The sequence below is a fragment of the Antechinus flavipes genome, chromosome 3 (genome assembly GCF_016432865.1).
Source record: "Antechinus flavipes isolate AdamAnt ecotype Samford, QLD, Australia chromosome 3, AdamAnt_v2, whole genome shotgun sequence".
Classification (NCBI taxonomy): domain Eukaryota; kingdom Metazoa; phylum Chordata; class Mammalia; order Dasyuromorphia; family Dasyuridae; genus Antechinus; species Antechinus flavipes.
This window is the reverse complement of record NC_067400.1, coordinates 259,162,094-259,180,041: the sequence shown is the minus strand read 5'-3', so window position 1 is coordinate 259,180,041 and position 17,948 is coordinate 259,162,094. Positions and strand designations below refer to the sequence as shown.

Below are 17,948 nucleotides of genomic sequence, written 5' to 3'. Positions count from 1 at the left end.
TATAGATTTTTGCATATTAAAAAGAAGCCAATACTTTATTTTATCTGTATTTGCATTTTTAAGAATACTTTTTTTTCTTCATTAGAAAACATTTTTTCTTTCTTCATTACAAAAGATAACATATCTGAAATAGAATAAATTCTTGTTCATATTTAAGCATAAGGTACTGGTGAAATTCTGACATAAAATTTTATCAACAGAAAGATCTTAAATCAATCAATCAACTATTAAGCACTCACTACGGGTTAGGCACTCTGCAAGGCAACAAGGATACAAAATGAATTTAAAAATATTTACTTCCAAAGAGCTTAAATTTTTAAAAGGGAGAAATCTTCTTTTGGCCCATTCTTATTTCATGATCATTTGGGCTTTCATTGATGGTTTTTGGGAACAAGAATTTCACTATTTCTTCTGTATTCCAGTTTATAAGAAATTTACGAAGTGAATTTCATTTTTGATAGTTCTAGTAATTAAAAAGTTATTTCTTATAATGAGCTGAAATATCTTGTGTTTTTTTCATTTTAAATTTAAGTGTTACATCTTAAAAATCTGAAATTTCTAACCATTGGATCCTACTTTTTAGCTCCTTCCTCTATTGTGGAATTACTTGGAATAAATCTAATCTATTTTATTTGATTTATCAAATATGTGAAGACAATTATGATTTCTCTCTCTTTTCTTCTTCAGGATAAACATATTCATTTCCTTCTAATGTTACTCATAAAATATGGTTTCTAGCTTCTTCATTATTCAGGTTACTTTCCTTTGTAAGTATCTACTATATCAGAATTTAGAATATCTCCATTGTGTACCAAACAGTTCAAAATATAGTGACCAAAGAATTTTACCTCTCACATTTACAGAAACTTCATTTTCATTGCATAGTTATAGTATGGCAATCTATAAGTACACTAATATTTCCGTTTACAACAGTTGGAATGTTAACTCATTTTGATATCATGGACTACTCACTAGCTTCCAGTTTTTTGTCTTCCCACCCTATGAATTACTGTTAATATACTTCTTCTTTGTTTAGAGATTCTTTGCTTGTTTTTTTTTAAAAGCCCAATCAAAGAATTCTATCCTTTTTCCTATTAGTTTTAGCCCAATCATTACTATAGATTAACATCTTTCAAAAATCCAAATTTTGCTGTTTCATGAATTAATTATTTCTTCCTGCAATAGGGCATCTTTAAAATTTGCTATATCTTCATCCAAAATATTGATAAACGTGTTGGGTAATACAGAGATAATCCTTTGGTAGGAGTCTATGAATCTTCCTTTAGCTTAAATTCATTATCAATATTCTTAAGTGCTTCAATCAGCTAAAAATCTATTTTAATTATATATAGTTATATATTAATTTTTTTTGTTAAATGCTTCGTGAAATTCAGAAATATGTTTATAATATTCCCCTTAATCTTCTAGTCTAATAACAATTTTTAAAAGTATTGTATTCATTTGGCATTATTTTATTTTATTTTTTAAAATTTATGGAACAAAACGAGCATTTCTATAACATAGTATAACAAAAAGATGATTGCACATGAAAATGCAAATCTGATTAGTACAAATTGCTATTCTTTTTAAACATATAAAGTTAGAATGTAAATTGTTTTCTTCCTCCTCTCACCCCCAACTTAGAGATATCTACCATTACATGCAAAAAAAAAAAAAATATATATATATATATATGTGCAAAACTATTCTATACATATTTTAAGTTATCAGCTTTTTTTCTGGATGCAAATACTGTCATTTTTATAATTTGGGTATTTATAATAGTCAAAATAACTTTTTTGCTTAAAGTTGTTCTTAAAACATTATTTTTGTTACTGTATACAATGTTCTCTTAGTTCTGCTCATTTTCCTCTTTATTATTTTGTGCTAGTCTTTCCATGTTTTCCTAAGATCACTGAGTTTATCATTTCTTATAGCATAATAGTATTCTATCACCATCATATATTATAATTTATTCAGCTATTCTCTAGTTGAAGGGCATCCTTGCAATGTCCTTTTCTTTGCCATCACAAAGCTGCTATACCATTTTAGAATATAAAGATTCTTTTTTCCCCTAATCATCTTTGGAAGTAGACCTTATAGTGGTATTGCTGGATCAGAAAATATATACAGTTTAATAACTCTTTGGATATAATTCTAGATTGTCCACTCTCTCTAGATAATTTCAATTTCATTAAATTAAAAAAAGGTTTTGTACAAATCAAACAAATGTAGCCAAGATCAGAATGAAAGCAGAAAATTAGGAAAAAATTACTGTAGACAATTTCTCAGATAAAGGTTTCATATTTCAAGTATATAAAGAATTTTATCAGATCTATAAGAATATGAGTCATTTTCCAATTGATAAATGGACAAGCAATTTTTCAGTGAAAAAATGGAAACAACTGATAGTCACATGGGAAAATGCTCTAAATCATTATTGATTAGAGAAATGCAAATTAAAACAACCTTGAGATGTCATTTTATACCTAATAAATTGGCTATAATGACTGATTGGGAAAGTGACAAATTTTAGAGGGCATGTGAAAAAATTGAGACACTAACTCATTGTTGGTGAAACTATGAATCGATTCAAACATTTTGGCATAGTTTGTTCTTAGTGAATATATTCTGGCTCTTAGAAATCATTTGTGCAACCCTGAATCACATAAATAAATTATTAAATAAATATATGCTTAAATTACCTCATATATCTCATGGTTCAGTGTCTCCACAATAACATTTTCACCTGACTGATCAATGTGAACTACAGGACTTTCCAACTTTACTCGGTCTCCAAGAAGTTCCATTATCTTCTCACTAACTTGACTAGAACCTCCAATAAACTTCCTTTCCTGCAAAATAAAGATATGGTAAGTCTTAAGTAAGTAAGAAGTGGGACAGAAGGAAAAGGAAATGGAATATTTAGTTTCTTCCTCTCAATAACTGCTCTAATTACCATCCTTTCAACTTTCATTTTGTTTTCTTCTCCTACCTTCCAGGGGTGTGTTTAAATATTTGTTGATTGACTGACTGACAATGTGTCAGATGTAAGACAGGGAGGAAAATAATAAACTGTTATAATGCAGGCAAACTTTATAATGCAGGCAAAAGAACAGAGAGGTGTTGAGGGAAAGAAATGAACATAAAATGAGAAGATAGTCAAAGTTATGGTTTTTCCAGAAGCAATGTATGTTTGTGAAAGTTGGATTAAAAAGAAAAGCTGGGCACTGTAGAATCAATGCTTTTGAATTGTGGTGCTGGAGAAGACCTTTAAGAGTCTCTTTTACAGCAAGAAGATGAAATCAATCAAAATTGAAAGAAATTAATTCAGGCTATTCACTGGAAGGCCAAACACTGAAACTAAAGCCTGAATATTTTGGTCATATAATGAGAAGACAATACTCATTGAAGAAGACCTGATGTTGGGAAAAATTGAAGGAAAGGGGGGTGTCAGAGGATGAGATGGATAGATAGTTTCATGGAAACCACAAATGAGTTGGGAAAGACTTCAGGAGATAGTGGAGGATAGAAAAGGCTATGGTTCATTGGATCACAAAGAGCTGAACATAACTGAATGATTGATCATAATCATTATCATCAAGAACAACAATACAACGGCCACAACAACAACAAAAAATTATTGACATCTCTGAGGCCTCAGAGCTCTAATTTGGGATAGTTAATTTACAAAAACATGCAACAATTCCAACTATTTTAGACACTGAAAAAGAAAACAATAAGGTTAAAAAAACTCCTCAATATTTGAAGTTATCTAAAGGTTATAAAAATGTGTTCGTAGGAATTTTATATTTTAAATTGTACAAATTTCTTAACTTAAAAAAAACCCTTAGCAAAAATGTACTCAATGTGTTTACATTTTGTTCTTACTGTCATCCTGCTCTAAACCTTCATAAATATTCTACATTTTTCTAAAAATCTTTGGTTGCATTGATTCCAAATGTGTAATTGCAAAAATTAATGCATTTATATATATGTATATATATATCTGTGTATATAGATATATATATATAGGTATATACATATATGTATGTATATTTTAAGATTACACTTCCAGTTTGTTATTTTGAATGCCTATCAACAAATGCTGACTTTCTAAAATTAAAAGATAGCTCAACTTATTATAGTACCCAGTTCCTTGTTTCTGTTTATGTCTCTGTGTGTCTGTCTCCTCTGTTTCTCTCTTTTTCTGCCTCTTACTCTGTGTATGCTCTCCTCTTTCATGTTGAAGTGCCTTTTTAACTAGAAATATCTGTTGACAATTGTAGGTACCTGTCCTCCATTGGTAGTTGACATAATCCTGGTTGTGCCCCCACACTGTTTCACGTACCACAGGAACCACAGGGCAGAGATTTCATGTGGCTCAGCAGTGACACAGAGGTTCACAACAAGAATAGCAAGCTGTTTGGCAGATCTGTATAGGAAACAAAAGTGGAATCATCACTCCAATCATCCTATTGTCTATAGGTGAGAAGACCAAAATCAGGAAAAGTTATGTGATTTGAGAAACATCATAGTATAATGGATGGAACAATGCACTACTTGGTATGATAATTCTTTTTCTTTTTTCTTTCTTTGTTTTTTAATGAGGCTTTTTATTTTCAAAACACATGCATGGATAATTCTCAACAATCACCCCTACACAATGCTGTGTTCCAAATTTCTTCCTCCCTTTCCTCCCACTCTTTCCCCTAGACGGCAAGAAATATGTTAATCATGTTTGATTTCTCCATACATATTTCCACAATTATCGTGCTGCACAAGAAATATCAGATCAAAAAGAAAAAAAATGAGAAAGAAAACAAAATGCAAGTAAACAAAAACGTGAAAATACTATTTTGTGGTCCACACTCAGTTCCCACAGTATGACAATTCTTTTCACTGACACTTGAGGCACAGGTCCCATAACGCCACCCCCATACTTGGCAAACTCCAGTTGTTCCTTTTAATTACCAGGATTTAACACAAAATCCTCTCTTTGGCATTCAAAAACCTTCCCTGTCTAGCCTTCACTCACCCACCTCTTCCAGTCTTTTTTAGATGTTATTACCCCTATTCCTCCATGTCTCAATGGTCTTCCTGCAATTGCACAAACAAGACATTGTATCTCTTAGCTCTGGACGTATTTTCCAGACCCTTCTCTGAAGCAGCTGTACAGGAAGGTAATACAGAAAAACAAGAAACTTGTCCTTTCAAAGAGATGTGATCCCCTAGCTGAAGCAAAGGTAAACACCTTAGATGCTGGAGGTAGGAGATGTCTCTGAAATTTCCTCTGCAAATTAGGACCTTATTATCTTTTGTGCTTTTAGTGATGTCTTTCTGTAACTCGCCATCTATACACTCATCATCCTGCAAACCTCCCCTGCTTTTTTTAATATATCAGGGGTATGTATCATTGTAGGCCTCAGGCTGTCTATCTGTAGTTTATCATTCTTATTACATTACCAACCCATCTCCTTTGCTGGTCACCTATGTCCTGCCTGTTTTCTCTTACAAATTATAAAATACTGACCATCACCATTGTCCACATCTATTCACACTTATCCCCTGTGATGAAACAGTCCACAGTGATTTATTAAGCATTTACAATTTGAGAAGCACTATGCTATATGTGGGGGTAAAAAGAAAAACAGAATCATGGTCTCTGTCCTCAGAGAGCTCAAATGAAGAGAGCCACATCTGAAAAATAGAAAGTAGACCTAATATTGATGAAGGCCATTTACACAATGGAATTAATTTGGGGTGAGAATAGAGACAACCAATCAGATTTTATCTCACTCCATCTTGACTCCACATGTATTATTGTCCATCTTGTTTTTCTGTAAATCCATGGGCAACTATATAATATAAGCCACCTATTGTTTCAAACAACTGAACTGAAACTCACTCTTCCCCCCTCCCAACTTGGAAAATCTTTCTTCCAATTAGACATCCCATTTGTATTCTGGTTTGTATTGTGTTAGTTGCTTTATTTTAATTAATTGGTCTTGTTTGATTAATTGCTCTTAATACATTAAAATCTGTCTAATTCAGTATCCAGGGTCTTTGGACTGGCTAAGGAATCTGATGACTTTTTGTTTTTTGTTACATCTATTTTGTTAATGTATCTTAGAGCTCAGATTGTGTTTCCTCGGTTATTATAAGTTACTCTCCACAATTGTCACCTATAAATTCCTAAAATGGGGCACTTCTCACTCAAGACAAATGAAAGAATGGGAAAACATTATAGAAGCTACTTTGCAATATAAATCTTTCCCTATTCTCTTTTCTCTGTATGACTTGTTGGTTTTTTTCCAAGAAAAATCCTATACATCTAATCCACTGTGGAGCTGAGGATGGGCTTATACACTGCCTCTGTTTCTTATCAAACCTACCACTATGCTACCAAATGAGCAACTGCTATGACTGCAAATGTTGTGATTCTTAACAATATTACCTGCATTGCTGTGTTCTCCTTGTTTATTGCTCCCTTAAATGATGCCAGTGCAATAAGTGATGAGAAGACTATAGCAAATGCTATGTTTACTTCGCTGCAATATTCCAAATGAATGTTTGGGTATTTTCTTTTGATGGATGACAAGCTTTTTTCTTTGACAGGAGAGTGCTCAGCAATTGCTAATTCTTATTTACTTCAGGAGATTAAAAAATTCTCATGATAAAATTAATTTAAAATCAATTAAATTAAAATTTTAAAAGTATCTGCTATCTAGCAATATTTTTGGTTTGGAGTAGAGAGGTCATAACAAAAAAGAATCAAACATGACAACCTGTCAGCTTGTCACAACTCCATATATGTTAGCAATTATGGATACATCTATTGATTCTAGTCCCATATACACATTAGAGCAAGTTTCAGTACACCAAAAAGAGGCCCTTTGCCAATGGGAATCATTAATTAGCTGAAAATACTTTTAAGATAGTCCCTTTGTTCCTTCTATGCTTCAGTTTTCTAATCTATAAAAACAAAAGTTGTTCTAGATGAAGCCCAAAATTCACTTTCACTTTTAAAGCCACTAACCTAATCAGGCAGATTTCTAATCTAATCTCATAAATTACCTGTTCTTTGCCTTTTACAAATATTGCTATGAAATGGAGAATGCAAAATAGGAAGCCAGAGGGCAAAAGGTACATGAGAAGTGATGGTGTAGCTGTCTAAATCTATGTCTTCCCTGATTTACTTCCCGACTTTTGGGGAAGGACGGTCAAATAGCATTATCCTCATTTTAATCTCATCATTCATATTTGGGCATCTAGGTGGTGCTGTGGGTATTGCACTGGATCTGGAATCAGAAAGACCTGAATTCAAATCTGAATATAGACATTAGCTCGGCAAAATCACTCTGCTTGCCTCAGTTACTTTAAGTGTAAAATGGGATAATAATAATAGCAAATCCCAAAGTTGTGAGGATCAAATGAGATAATAATTGTAAAACACTTTATTATAGTGCCTGGCATGTAGCAGGCACTATGTTAATGTGAATTTCCCAAAGTTATACAGCTAGAAGGTAATTCAGGCACAAATTTCCTGACTGTAAACCTGGTGCTTCTCTCACTGTAACTAGATAATTAACACTAAAGGAGGAACAGGTGATTGATTAAGGAAATAATGCTTTTGAATTGTGCTTTCAGACTTATAAGCTATTTTTTTTTAATAAAAAGTCTCATAACTAAGATATATAAGAAACTGATTAAAATTTATAAGAGAGCTATTTCATGATAGATAGATAGATAAATAGATAAAAAGAAAGAAAGAAAGAAAGAAAGAAAGAAAGAAAGAAAGAAAGAAAGAAAGAAAGAAAGAAAGAAAGAAAGAAAGAAAGAAAGAAAGAAAGAAAGGTTAGGAATAGACAGTTTTCAAAGGAAGCAACTAAAGTTATTAACACAACTATTTGGAAAAGTTCTTAGGGGTAGCTAGGTAGTGCAGTAGATAGAGTACCAGCCCTGAAGTCAGGAGGACTTGAGTTAAAATCTGGTCTCAGACACTTAACACTTCCTAGCTATGTGACGTTGGGCAAGTCTCTTAATCCCAATTGCCTTAGCAAAAGAAAAAAGTTCTTAGTCACTTCTAATTATAGAAATGAAATTAAGGCAGTTGTGAGGCTTACCTTACAGCCATCAAATTGGGAAAGATGACAAAAGAGGAAAAGGATAGGTGCTGGGAAAACCATCAAACTACTACTACATTGTTGCTAGACTTTTTAATTTGTCCATTCTGGAAAGTAACTTGAACTTAGACTTCAAAAGTTGCAAACCTCAGTTGAATTTACTGGTCTATGGAAGACTTTTTTGTCATTAGCAGCATTGGTTGTAGTGAAAAGGAGCATTACATTTGAAGTTAAAGGATCTAGATTAAAATTATTTTTGTACCTTTTCTTGGTACCAGTTTCTCCAACTTTAAAATTGTTCTTATATGAGAAAAATAAAATAATATCTTTAGGTCCCCTCTTAAGTTTCAAAGTTTAGTTCATTTGTCTTGATTTAAAGCTATGCTTGCTTTGGGTATATATCTTTATGTCTTTGTCCAGATTTATCTTTAAATCTAAATATTTTTCTTCAAACACAAAATACCTACTAAACTTGAATATAAAAAGAATTTTATCTATTGGGAAAGATGTAAAAGGTCGGCTTAGGCCAAATCACTTCATTGAACTGAGGTTTCTCCCACCTTGACCCTTGTCCCCACTCAATACCATATATAAAATTTCTATATACTTATGTGTAAACATGTTGTCTTTCCTGAAAGAATAGAAGCCTTTTGAGTCAAGGACTGTTTCATTTTTATTTTCAGATCCCTACATCTCAGTACATGCCTAATATAGTATAAGTGCTTAATAGATACTTGATGAGGGATTGCAAGAAGTCTCCATGTCTGAAATGTGTGATTTTCTGAGAGTAATTATCGCTTATTTTATCTGACCAACAGTCTTGGGTTAAAATTAAAAAAAAAAAAAGACAAAACAAAATGGAAAATTATTTCTGTCAGTGTAACTTTTTTTTTCTAATAAACTTTCATGGAAAAAAGTCAATGTAATTCTGACTTGTTCCAAGTACTTTTCTTATTGTAACTTAGAAAAGTTTTATATATGTATATAAATATATATAAATATATATATATATATACATACACATATACATATATATATACACACACAATACATATATATACATATATATGTCTGTATTTATGTATATAAAATATTATATATATATATAATTCCATTATATTAAAAGTTTTAATAGTTTAAAATAGCACTAAAATTTTGGGACATCCTGTATAATATAGATTGACTGATCTCCATAATAAAATTGTAATCTTCTTAAGGACAGGCAACATATCCTTTAGTATTCTATATAATGACTATGTCCAGCATATAATAGAAGCATGTTGAATTAAATTGCTATATAAAAATGTATTATTTGGAATGTTATTTCTTACTCAGTCCAGCAGATCTTATCCAATAGCTCCTTCATGGTCATGGAGTCCCATTCTTCTGCAAGAGGTGCTTTCCAGGGAGCATCACTTGGAATCTATGCAGAAAAGTGTAAAAATCTTTTATTTGGGGCCAACAGTTAAACTGAATTTTAACTTATAGGACACAAATGAAGTTATATGTCTGTCCTATGCAGTTCCATGAAGTTCAACTAGATAAGAGGGAGACAGTATAAATAAATGACCTGCAATGTTTTTTAATATGAAGGTAGGTAGATAGATAGTTAAATAGATGGATGAATAGATGGATGGAGAGAGAGAGAGAGAGAGAGAGAGAGAGAGAGAGAGAGAGAGAGAGAGAGATGGGTAGAAAGAAAAGGAAATAAAAGAAAAAGAGAAAGAAAGAAAGAAAGAAAGAAAGAAAGAAAGAAAGAAAGAAAGAAAGAAAGAAAGAAAGAAAGAAAGAAAGAAAGAAAAAAGGAAGGAAGGAAGAGGAAGGGAGCAAGAAAAGAAGAAGAAATAGAGAAAGAAAAGGAAGGAAAAAGGAAGGAAGAAAAAATAGAGAAAAAGGAAAAAGGAAGGAAAGAGAAAAAGAAAGGAAGAAAGAAAGAAAGAAAGAAAGAAAGAAAGAAAGAAAGAAAGAAAGAAAGAAAGAAAGAAAGAAAGAAAGAAAGAAAGAAAGAAAGAAAGAAAGAAAGAAAGAAAGAAACATAATTGTATGGTACAGTGGAGAGAGAATTGGCCTCAAATTCAAGACAGCATGGTTTCAAATTCTGACTCTAATACATACTGATGATATTTATTGTTGTTACATCATTTTTCAGTCATGTCTGACACTCTGAAACCTTATTTGGAGTTTTCTCAGTAGAGATACTGGAGTGTTTTGACATTTCTTTCTCCCACTCATTTTACAGATGAGGGACTTTGGCAAACAGGATTAAGTGACTTGTCCAGTATTATACAGCTAATAAGTGTCTGAGCCTGGAATTGGACTCTTGACTCCAGAGCAAGCCACCAAGCTGCTCCATTCTGATGGCATGAACTGGAACAATTCATTTAACTTCTGAGTACTCCCAGGCAATTCTCTCAGATCATAAGTTATAGAATTGTTGCTCATCTCCATTGATAGAGGTGATTTTTCTAACTGGATATTCCACCTGCATTAATGCAATGAAAGGGTGTGTGTGTGTGTGTGTGTGTGTGTGTGTGTGTGTGTGTTTAGCTGGATCTGTTCCCTTCCCATCTGTATGTATCCACATAAATACATGCATGTTAGTTACATGTACATATGTATGTTAATATATGTATATGTATACATGCATGTGTGCATTAGTTTGCCTGCTCCCTGTTTGGCCTGTAGACTAAGAATAGTTTTACATTTTAAAATGTAATGCAATTTTGTAAAAGTATTCTTAAGGGGTGGTACAATGGGTCAAATTCAGCCTAATGGGCCACTGTTTGCCAAAGTTTTCATTATATCATACTTCCCTTTTTATGAGATATTTTTGTTGTTGTTATTATTAATTATTAACAATTATTAAATTGTTGCCTACACTGTTATGATTTTATTTGTTTTGCATTCATTTCTAATTCTACTTATTGAATTCTATAAACTGAACTCTTAAATTCATGATGAAACTTTTTCTTTCTTATAATAAATCTTGTCTTTAAATGGATTGTCCCCAGACATGATGTCTAATTCTAATTGAAAATCAGTCTCTATCGGATTAGACTAATAAAGAAATGATTGGTAGAAAGGAAATATACAAAGCTTCCCTATATATGCCCAAAGAAGAGCCAAATTTGCCCATGAAAATGTCGGCTTAAATGAGTTTTGTTGTTTAGTCATTTTTCAATTATGTTTAACTCTTCATGATCCCATTTGGATCCCATTTGGGGTTTTCTTGACAAAGATTCTGGAATGGTTTGCCATTTCCTTCAGCAGCTCATTTTACAGATGAGGAAACTGAGGCAAATAGGTCAGGTAAATTCCCCAAGGTCATACAGCTAATAAGTGTCTGAAGCTGGATTTGAATGGTGCTCTATCCACTGTGCCATCTTCTCAATTTGGTCCAATCTACATTTCAAATTTAATTTAATCTAATTCTCTTTACATATTCTACCTACATATTAGACCGAATAAGAGTACTATCTGTTTACTGAAGGCAAATTTCCATCTCTGGGTTCCCGTTACAGGCTATACTCCATACTGAAAAAGTAAGTCTTTTTCATGGCCTCCATGAACACTCCCCTCTCTAATTTTTTTAAAGTATTTTTTGGGGGAACTCTCTTTTGTCTCTCATTTTATCTTGTTTTATTATGTATTATTATGTATTATTAATCATGTCATAGCCCCTTATAGGATGTAAATGCCTTGAGGAAAAGAAGTTTCTCCTGTTTTTATTCCCAGGACCTAGTATACCACTTAGTATATGATGGACCTTATGTATGTGCTTCTTGATATGCTGGAGGAGATGTATAAAAATTAGGACACTAATGTACAATTGGTGGAGTTGTGAATGGATCCAAACATTCTAGAGAGCAATTTGGAACTATGCACAAATGGCTATAAAATTGTGCATACCCTTTGATCCTATCACTGCTAGGTCACATCCTAAGGAGGTTAAAGAAAAACAGGATCTATAAGTACAAAAATATTTATAGCAGTTCTTTTTTGTGGTGGAAAAAAAATGGAAATTAAAGACATATTCATCAGCTGGGGGAATGGCTGAACAAATTGTGGCATATTGTTGTAATGGAAAACTGTGCTATAAGAAATGATGAGCAGGATGATTTCAGAAAAACGTGGACTTGTATAAACAGATGAAGAGTGAGGCAAAATTAGGAGACAATCATTGTACACAGTAACAGCAATATTGTATGATGATCAATTGGGAATTAATGATTCAAGGCAATTTCAAAGTACTCCTGATGAAAACTGCCATCCCTCTTCAAAGAAAGGACTAATATAATCTGAATGCAAAACATTTTTTCTTTATTTTTAGGGTTTTTTTGTCTGTTTTCTTTCCTAACTTAAATATGGAAACATATTTTGCATAATTGCACATGTATAACCTATATCAAATTGCTTACTCTCTGAAAAGGATGAGAAAGGGGAGGGAGGGAAATAATTCAGAATGCAACATTTTAAAAAATGAATGTTACTTTTTTTGTATCCATAATTGGGAAAAATAAAATATTATTAAAAAGAAAAAGAAAAATGTTTTTTGAATTGAAAATAAGCTCTGTGTAGAGATATGTAATTATAGCCTATAAGGAGAATAAAGATTTGGTGAAGTATCAGCTGGGTCTGGTTTGTCCTGAATCAGTGACATTCTGCTAGCACCACAGGAACAGAGAATTTTAAGTAATTTTTAAAAAGAAGTGAACTTTTTATAATAGTTATTGTGCATTAAATTTTTTCTTTCCTTTTTTTGGAGTTCTATAAAGAGTGGAAAGGAAATAAAATCACATAAAAAGGAACATAGTCGAACTTTGTGTTTTCCCTTTAGCTACCCAAGATCAAACATCCATACCTGTTTTCCCATTTCATCCATCGTTCTCCATAGGTTATTATGATCCAAGATTGCAATAGGGTTCCATACAGGAGGAAATGGACCTTTGAAGGGATAACTTTTGCCCTGTAACACATAAGAAAAAAAAGACCACTTTGTCAAAATGTTCTATAATCTTTTATTCCTTTGTATATGTTTATATTAATGAAATCTTTCTATTTTGTTAGTAAACATGTTACATAAAGTTTTTTTTCCTATTGTCTCTCTGATATTATACAAGCATAATTCCTTGCACATAATAAGGGCTTTATAAGAGTTTACTTAATTGAATTTTTTGTTGATTTTAAATTTTCTAAAGAGAGAAACTGTGTCTCATGATTCCATTTTGCTGTCTTACCCTAATGTTTTGTACTACTACTCAATAAATAGGTGCAAATTTACTTTCATAGAACTCTTTGGACAGGCTGAAGGGAACAAAATTTAGTGGGAGAATATAGTATTGGATTAGTAGCCAGCCCTGCTCTGCCACTACTAATTAGTTGTAAAATATCAATTTAAGTTACCTTTCTGGGGCTTAATTTTTTTTATCTATACAATGAGGGTTGAATTTTTCATTCTCCTCATTACCCTATTTTGGAGACACTTTATCAATGTTCCCACTACAATGTGACAGCCACATGAATTTCCTGAATCATTCAGGATTCAGAATTTTGAATCATTCAAAAAGACAGTCCTGATTCCAGCATCCTATTCAGGTATGATTTGGGGATGAAGTAACATTGTAATGAAATGCCTTGTAAGGCATGGAACAATTAACAAAATGAAGCTTACTTTGCTCTAAAATTCTGCAACAAGACTATAGTGGCACTTGGCGTCTACACAACTCTTCTCCATATCAATATGGAAATGCTTTTGGTCAGCAGGATAAAGTATGATGACTCTCATGATCCTCAGCCACCAAATATGACAGTCCCCTGACTCCATTTGGGTGGGGTTTTTATGTCCTTAGGTGGCCAATAAGCTTTGCCAATAAAGGAGGACAGGTGAGATCCAGAGTATAATGAACCCTAGTTGAAGGAGAAGGTATAACCCTGAGATATGGATCCTATCATAATTTTTAAGAAAAGCCTTGAATGTATAGTAAGAATAGTGGTTGTATTGGGCAAGTAATTTCACTCTTTTGTAAAAACAGGAAAAATAAGTTTATTACCTATTTTTCAGGGTTGTTTCGTGAGGAAAGAAGTACTTTATAATTCCCACCCATGAAAATGATTATTGTTATTCTTCATTAGAGATGATTTACATTAGGTTCTCTGTGCAAATAAATCTCTCAACTTATCCTTTCTAGCACAATTTGTAGCCATGGGCTAATATGGGGAGGCAGAGAGAGACTTACAAATTCATAAAGGGAGGATAAGATTTGATAATTGATTAGATATATGGGGTAAGGAAGAATGAGAAATCAAGGAGGACTCCAAAGGTTGTGAAAGGATGTGAAAGATATTGGAAGGATAGTGGTACCCCTGACAAAAATAGGTAAAAAATGGGATTTTAGGAACAAATAATGAATTCTGGTTTAGCCATAATAAATCTGTAATGCTTGCATGACATCTGACTCAAAATGCCCACTAAATAACCTTGGATATAGCATTAGATCTCAAAAGAAAGACCCAAACTTTATGTAGTTCTGTGACTGATTGGCATAGAGATATAGTTAAATCCATAGAGGCTGATGAGATAACCAAGAGTTAATATAAACAAAGAAGCCCCAGATCAGAGATTTGGGATATGATATGGATGATGTATCAGCAAAGGAGAATGAAAAAGAGCATTTAGATAGGTATGAAGAGAATCAGTCTTGAAAACCCAAAAAGGAGACATTATTCATAAGAGTTATCAAGTATAAGAAAGACATCAAAAAGGATGAAGTCAGAGAAAAGATCATTATATTGGCAGTTGTTTGGTTTTGGCAATTTTTGGCAATTGTTTAGATTGTTCATAATTTTGGAAAAAGGATTTTCACAGATGACATCAGAATCCTATTTGCAAAGCAAGAGAAGTTATTATTTTTCTATTTTATTAATAACCAATCATTAAATAATAAGGCTTTTTATCTGTATTTCCTCATTTAGGAACCAACTTCTGTATGTCAGTCACCTAGTATCTGAAGGACAAGGCTGATAGATTTGCCGGAAATTTGCCCCAATCCTCTAGGAACATGTTCTTTGATCTTGGGTGGGACCTCACTCAACTAGGACACCTTATTTCTGTTTAGAGTGTAAACAGAATTTACATGAATTCAAATCCATGTTTTTGTACCCTTCTTTGGATTAGCATAATTCAACTTATAAAAACAAACAAACAAACAGACTATCTAGAGATAGATTCCTTTGTCCAAATTACTGGAGGTGGCTGAGTTTCATGATCAAGCTGTTCTCAGCAGGAGACTTTAACATAACTTCTCATTAATTGTTCACCCACCATGGTTGATTTCTCCTGTCAAGGATATTCACTTTCAAAATAATATTTAAGGTATTTAGTGTCTCCATTAGGTATCTTTGTTATCAAGAGAAAACACTGACCATCAGTATATCGATTGATAGTTATCCTAATCAATAAATTGATTAAATTAAGAAAAAAAGAGAACTTCTTGGTCAGAAGACAACACTCATTCCTAACTTTTTTTGACATAAACCATTTTGGAAATCTAGTAAAAAGTCTATGAATCCCTTCTCAGAATAAAGTTTTAAATGGATGAAGTGCATACATAGGTTTACAAAGGAAAGTGTTTATGTAAAAATATAGTTATTAAGACAGGAAAAAGAAATTGAAGCGATAAAAATAGGCAATGAAGAAACAAAACTATCACTTTGGGCAGATGATATGCTGTTATACTTGGCAAAATCTAGAGAATCAACTAAAAAACTAGTTGAAATAGTAAACAACTTCTATAAAGTTGCAGGATACAAAACAAACCCACATATATAGTTTGCCTTTCTATATACTATCAACAAAACTCAGCAAGAAATGTAAATTTTAAAAAGTAAAAAGAGCAGATAAGAACAAAAAAATTGTAGAAAAAATGTTTAGAAGCCTACCTGCCAATCAAACTCAGAATTATATGAGTACAATTGGAAAATACTTTTCACCCAAATAAAACCATATCTAAACAATATCCAAACATTTTGAAAAATAATTTGGCATTACTCCCAAAATCTATAAAATACTACTTATTCTTTGATCCAGAAATCCCACTACTAGGTCTGTATTTTAAACAGATCACAGAAAAAGAGAAAAGGATCTATTTGTACAAAAATATTTATAACAGTGTGTGTGTGTGTGTGTGTGTGTGTGTGGTGACAAAGAATTGGAAATTGAAGCAATGTCTATCAATTGGGGAATGACTAATCAAGTTATGGCATATGATTTTGATGTCATATATTGTGCCATAAGAAATGACAAGCAGGATGGTTTCAGAAAAACCTGGGAAGACTTATATGAATTGAAACAAAGTGTTACTGTTAAACAGTAACAATGACATTGAAAGAATCATCAACATCCTGTAAAAGTCTAAATTACTCTAATCAAGACAGTGATCCAAGACAATTTTAAAGGACTCCTGATGAAAAAAATGATATCCACCTCTACAGTGAGAACTGGTAAAATCTGAATGCAGATTAAAGAATACTTTTAAACACTTAATTTTATTTTATTTTGTTAGTGTTTTCTTTTACAACATGGTTGTAATAATTTGGAATTATATTTTGCATGACCTCACATTTATAATTGAAATTAAATTGCTTGCCTTCTCAAGGAGGAGAAAAGTACAAGAAGATGGAAGAGAATTTGGAATTCTAAAATTTAAAATTATGATCACCATAAAAATGTTTTACATGTAATTGGGAGACATTTAACAAAATAAAAATAAAATTTAAAATTTAATTATTTAAAAAATTTATGAATTCCAGGTGAAGAATCCCTTATATGATCAATTTTAATAAAATAAATTTCAAAGCCACTGTCATGAGTTCTTTTATTTCTCTTTATAATTTCACTTGGTAATCTTAACAAAATTCAAGGATTCAATGATCATATCTATGGAGATGATTTTCAGATCTATTTATCTAGCTTAACTTTTCTTCTCATCTCTAGTTTTATATCTTCCTTTACCTATTAAGACATATCAAACTAGATATTCTATAGATATTTTAAAATCAACATATCTGCTTAACATGTGATATGATCTCATCTTTGCTCTCTTCCCCTTTCCTAATTTCCCTATTACTGTCAAAAGTATAATCATCATCCCAGATACTCAGGCCTACTTATTCTCTTTTGACAATTTTGAATATGGTCAATGCCATCACCATAACTGAATTACCTCAATAATCTTATGGTTGGTCTTTCTGCCTCAAATCTGTCCCCATTCCAGCCTATCTTTTGCTTAGCTATTAAATTGATCTCACCATGTCATCCCCCTACTCAACAAATTCCACTTACTCCCTATTATCTCTATGATCAAATATAAAATCCTGTTTGGTTTTTTTAATCTTTCATTACCTGCCCCTTTCATACCTTTCCAGTCTTCTTGTATCTTCTTTTCTGTCCATGTCCTCTATGATTAGTGTGACATTAGACTCCTCTTGTTCCATGAATAAAACACTTCATTTGTACAGAAATCCATTTTTATTGTTTCCCATGTTTGGAACTCTCACTCCTCATCTCCTGGCAACCTTTAAGTTTTAGCTAAATTCTCCACTTATGTAAGAAGCTTCTCCCAGTTTTTCTTAATCTTAGGATCTTCCTTCTGAATTTATTCACCATTTTAACCTGTATAAATCTTGTTTTTACATTGTTGTTTGCCTATTGTCTTCCTCATTAGATCTTTGAGAGTAGACTGCTTTCTTGTTTTGTTTTTTGCCTTTCCTTCTATCTATAGTACTTAATACTATATTCAGCACACAAGAGATACTTAGAAATGC

At 32.2% G+C, this 17,948-nt stretch overlaps 1 protein-coding gene across 1 annotated transcript in view; it reads right to left on the bottom strand.

Moving 5' to 3' along the window:
* Window positions 1-17,948, bottom strand: part of LOC127553902 (amine oxidase [flavin-containing] B) — an 88,496-nt gene that overhangs the window by 17,576 nt on the left and 52,972 nt on the right. The window contains exons 4-7 of the mRNA XM_051984991.1: window positions 12,988-13,092; window positions 9,458-9,549; window positions 4,294-4,435; window positions 2,706-2,855 (exon numbers count right to left, since the gene is read on the bottom strand). Of these exons, the coding sequence (XP_051840951.1) occupies window positions 2,706-2,855; window positions 4,294-4,435; window positions 9,458-9,549; window positions 12,988-13,092 (489 nt within the window). The remainder of the gene's footprint in view (window positions 1-2,705; window positions 2,856-4,293; window positions 4,436-9,457; window positions 9,550-12,987; window positions 13,093-17,948) is intronic.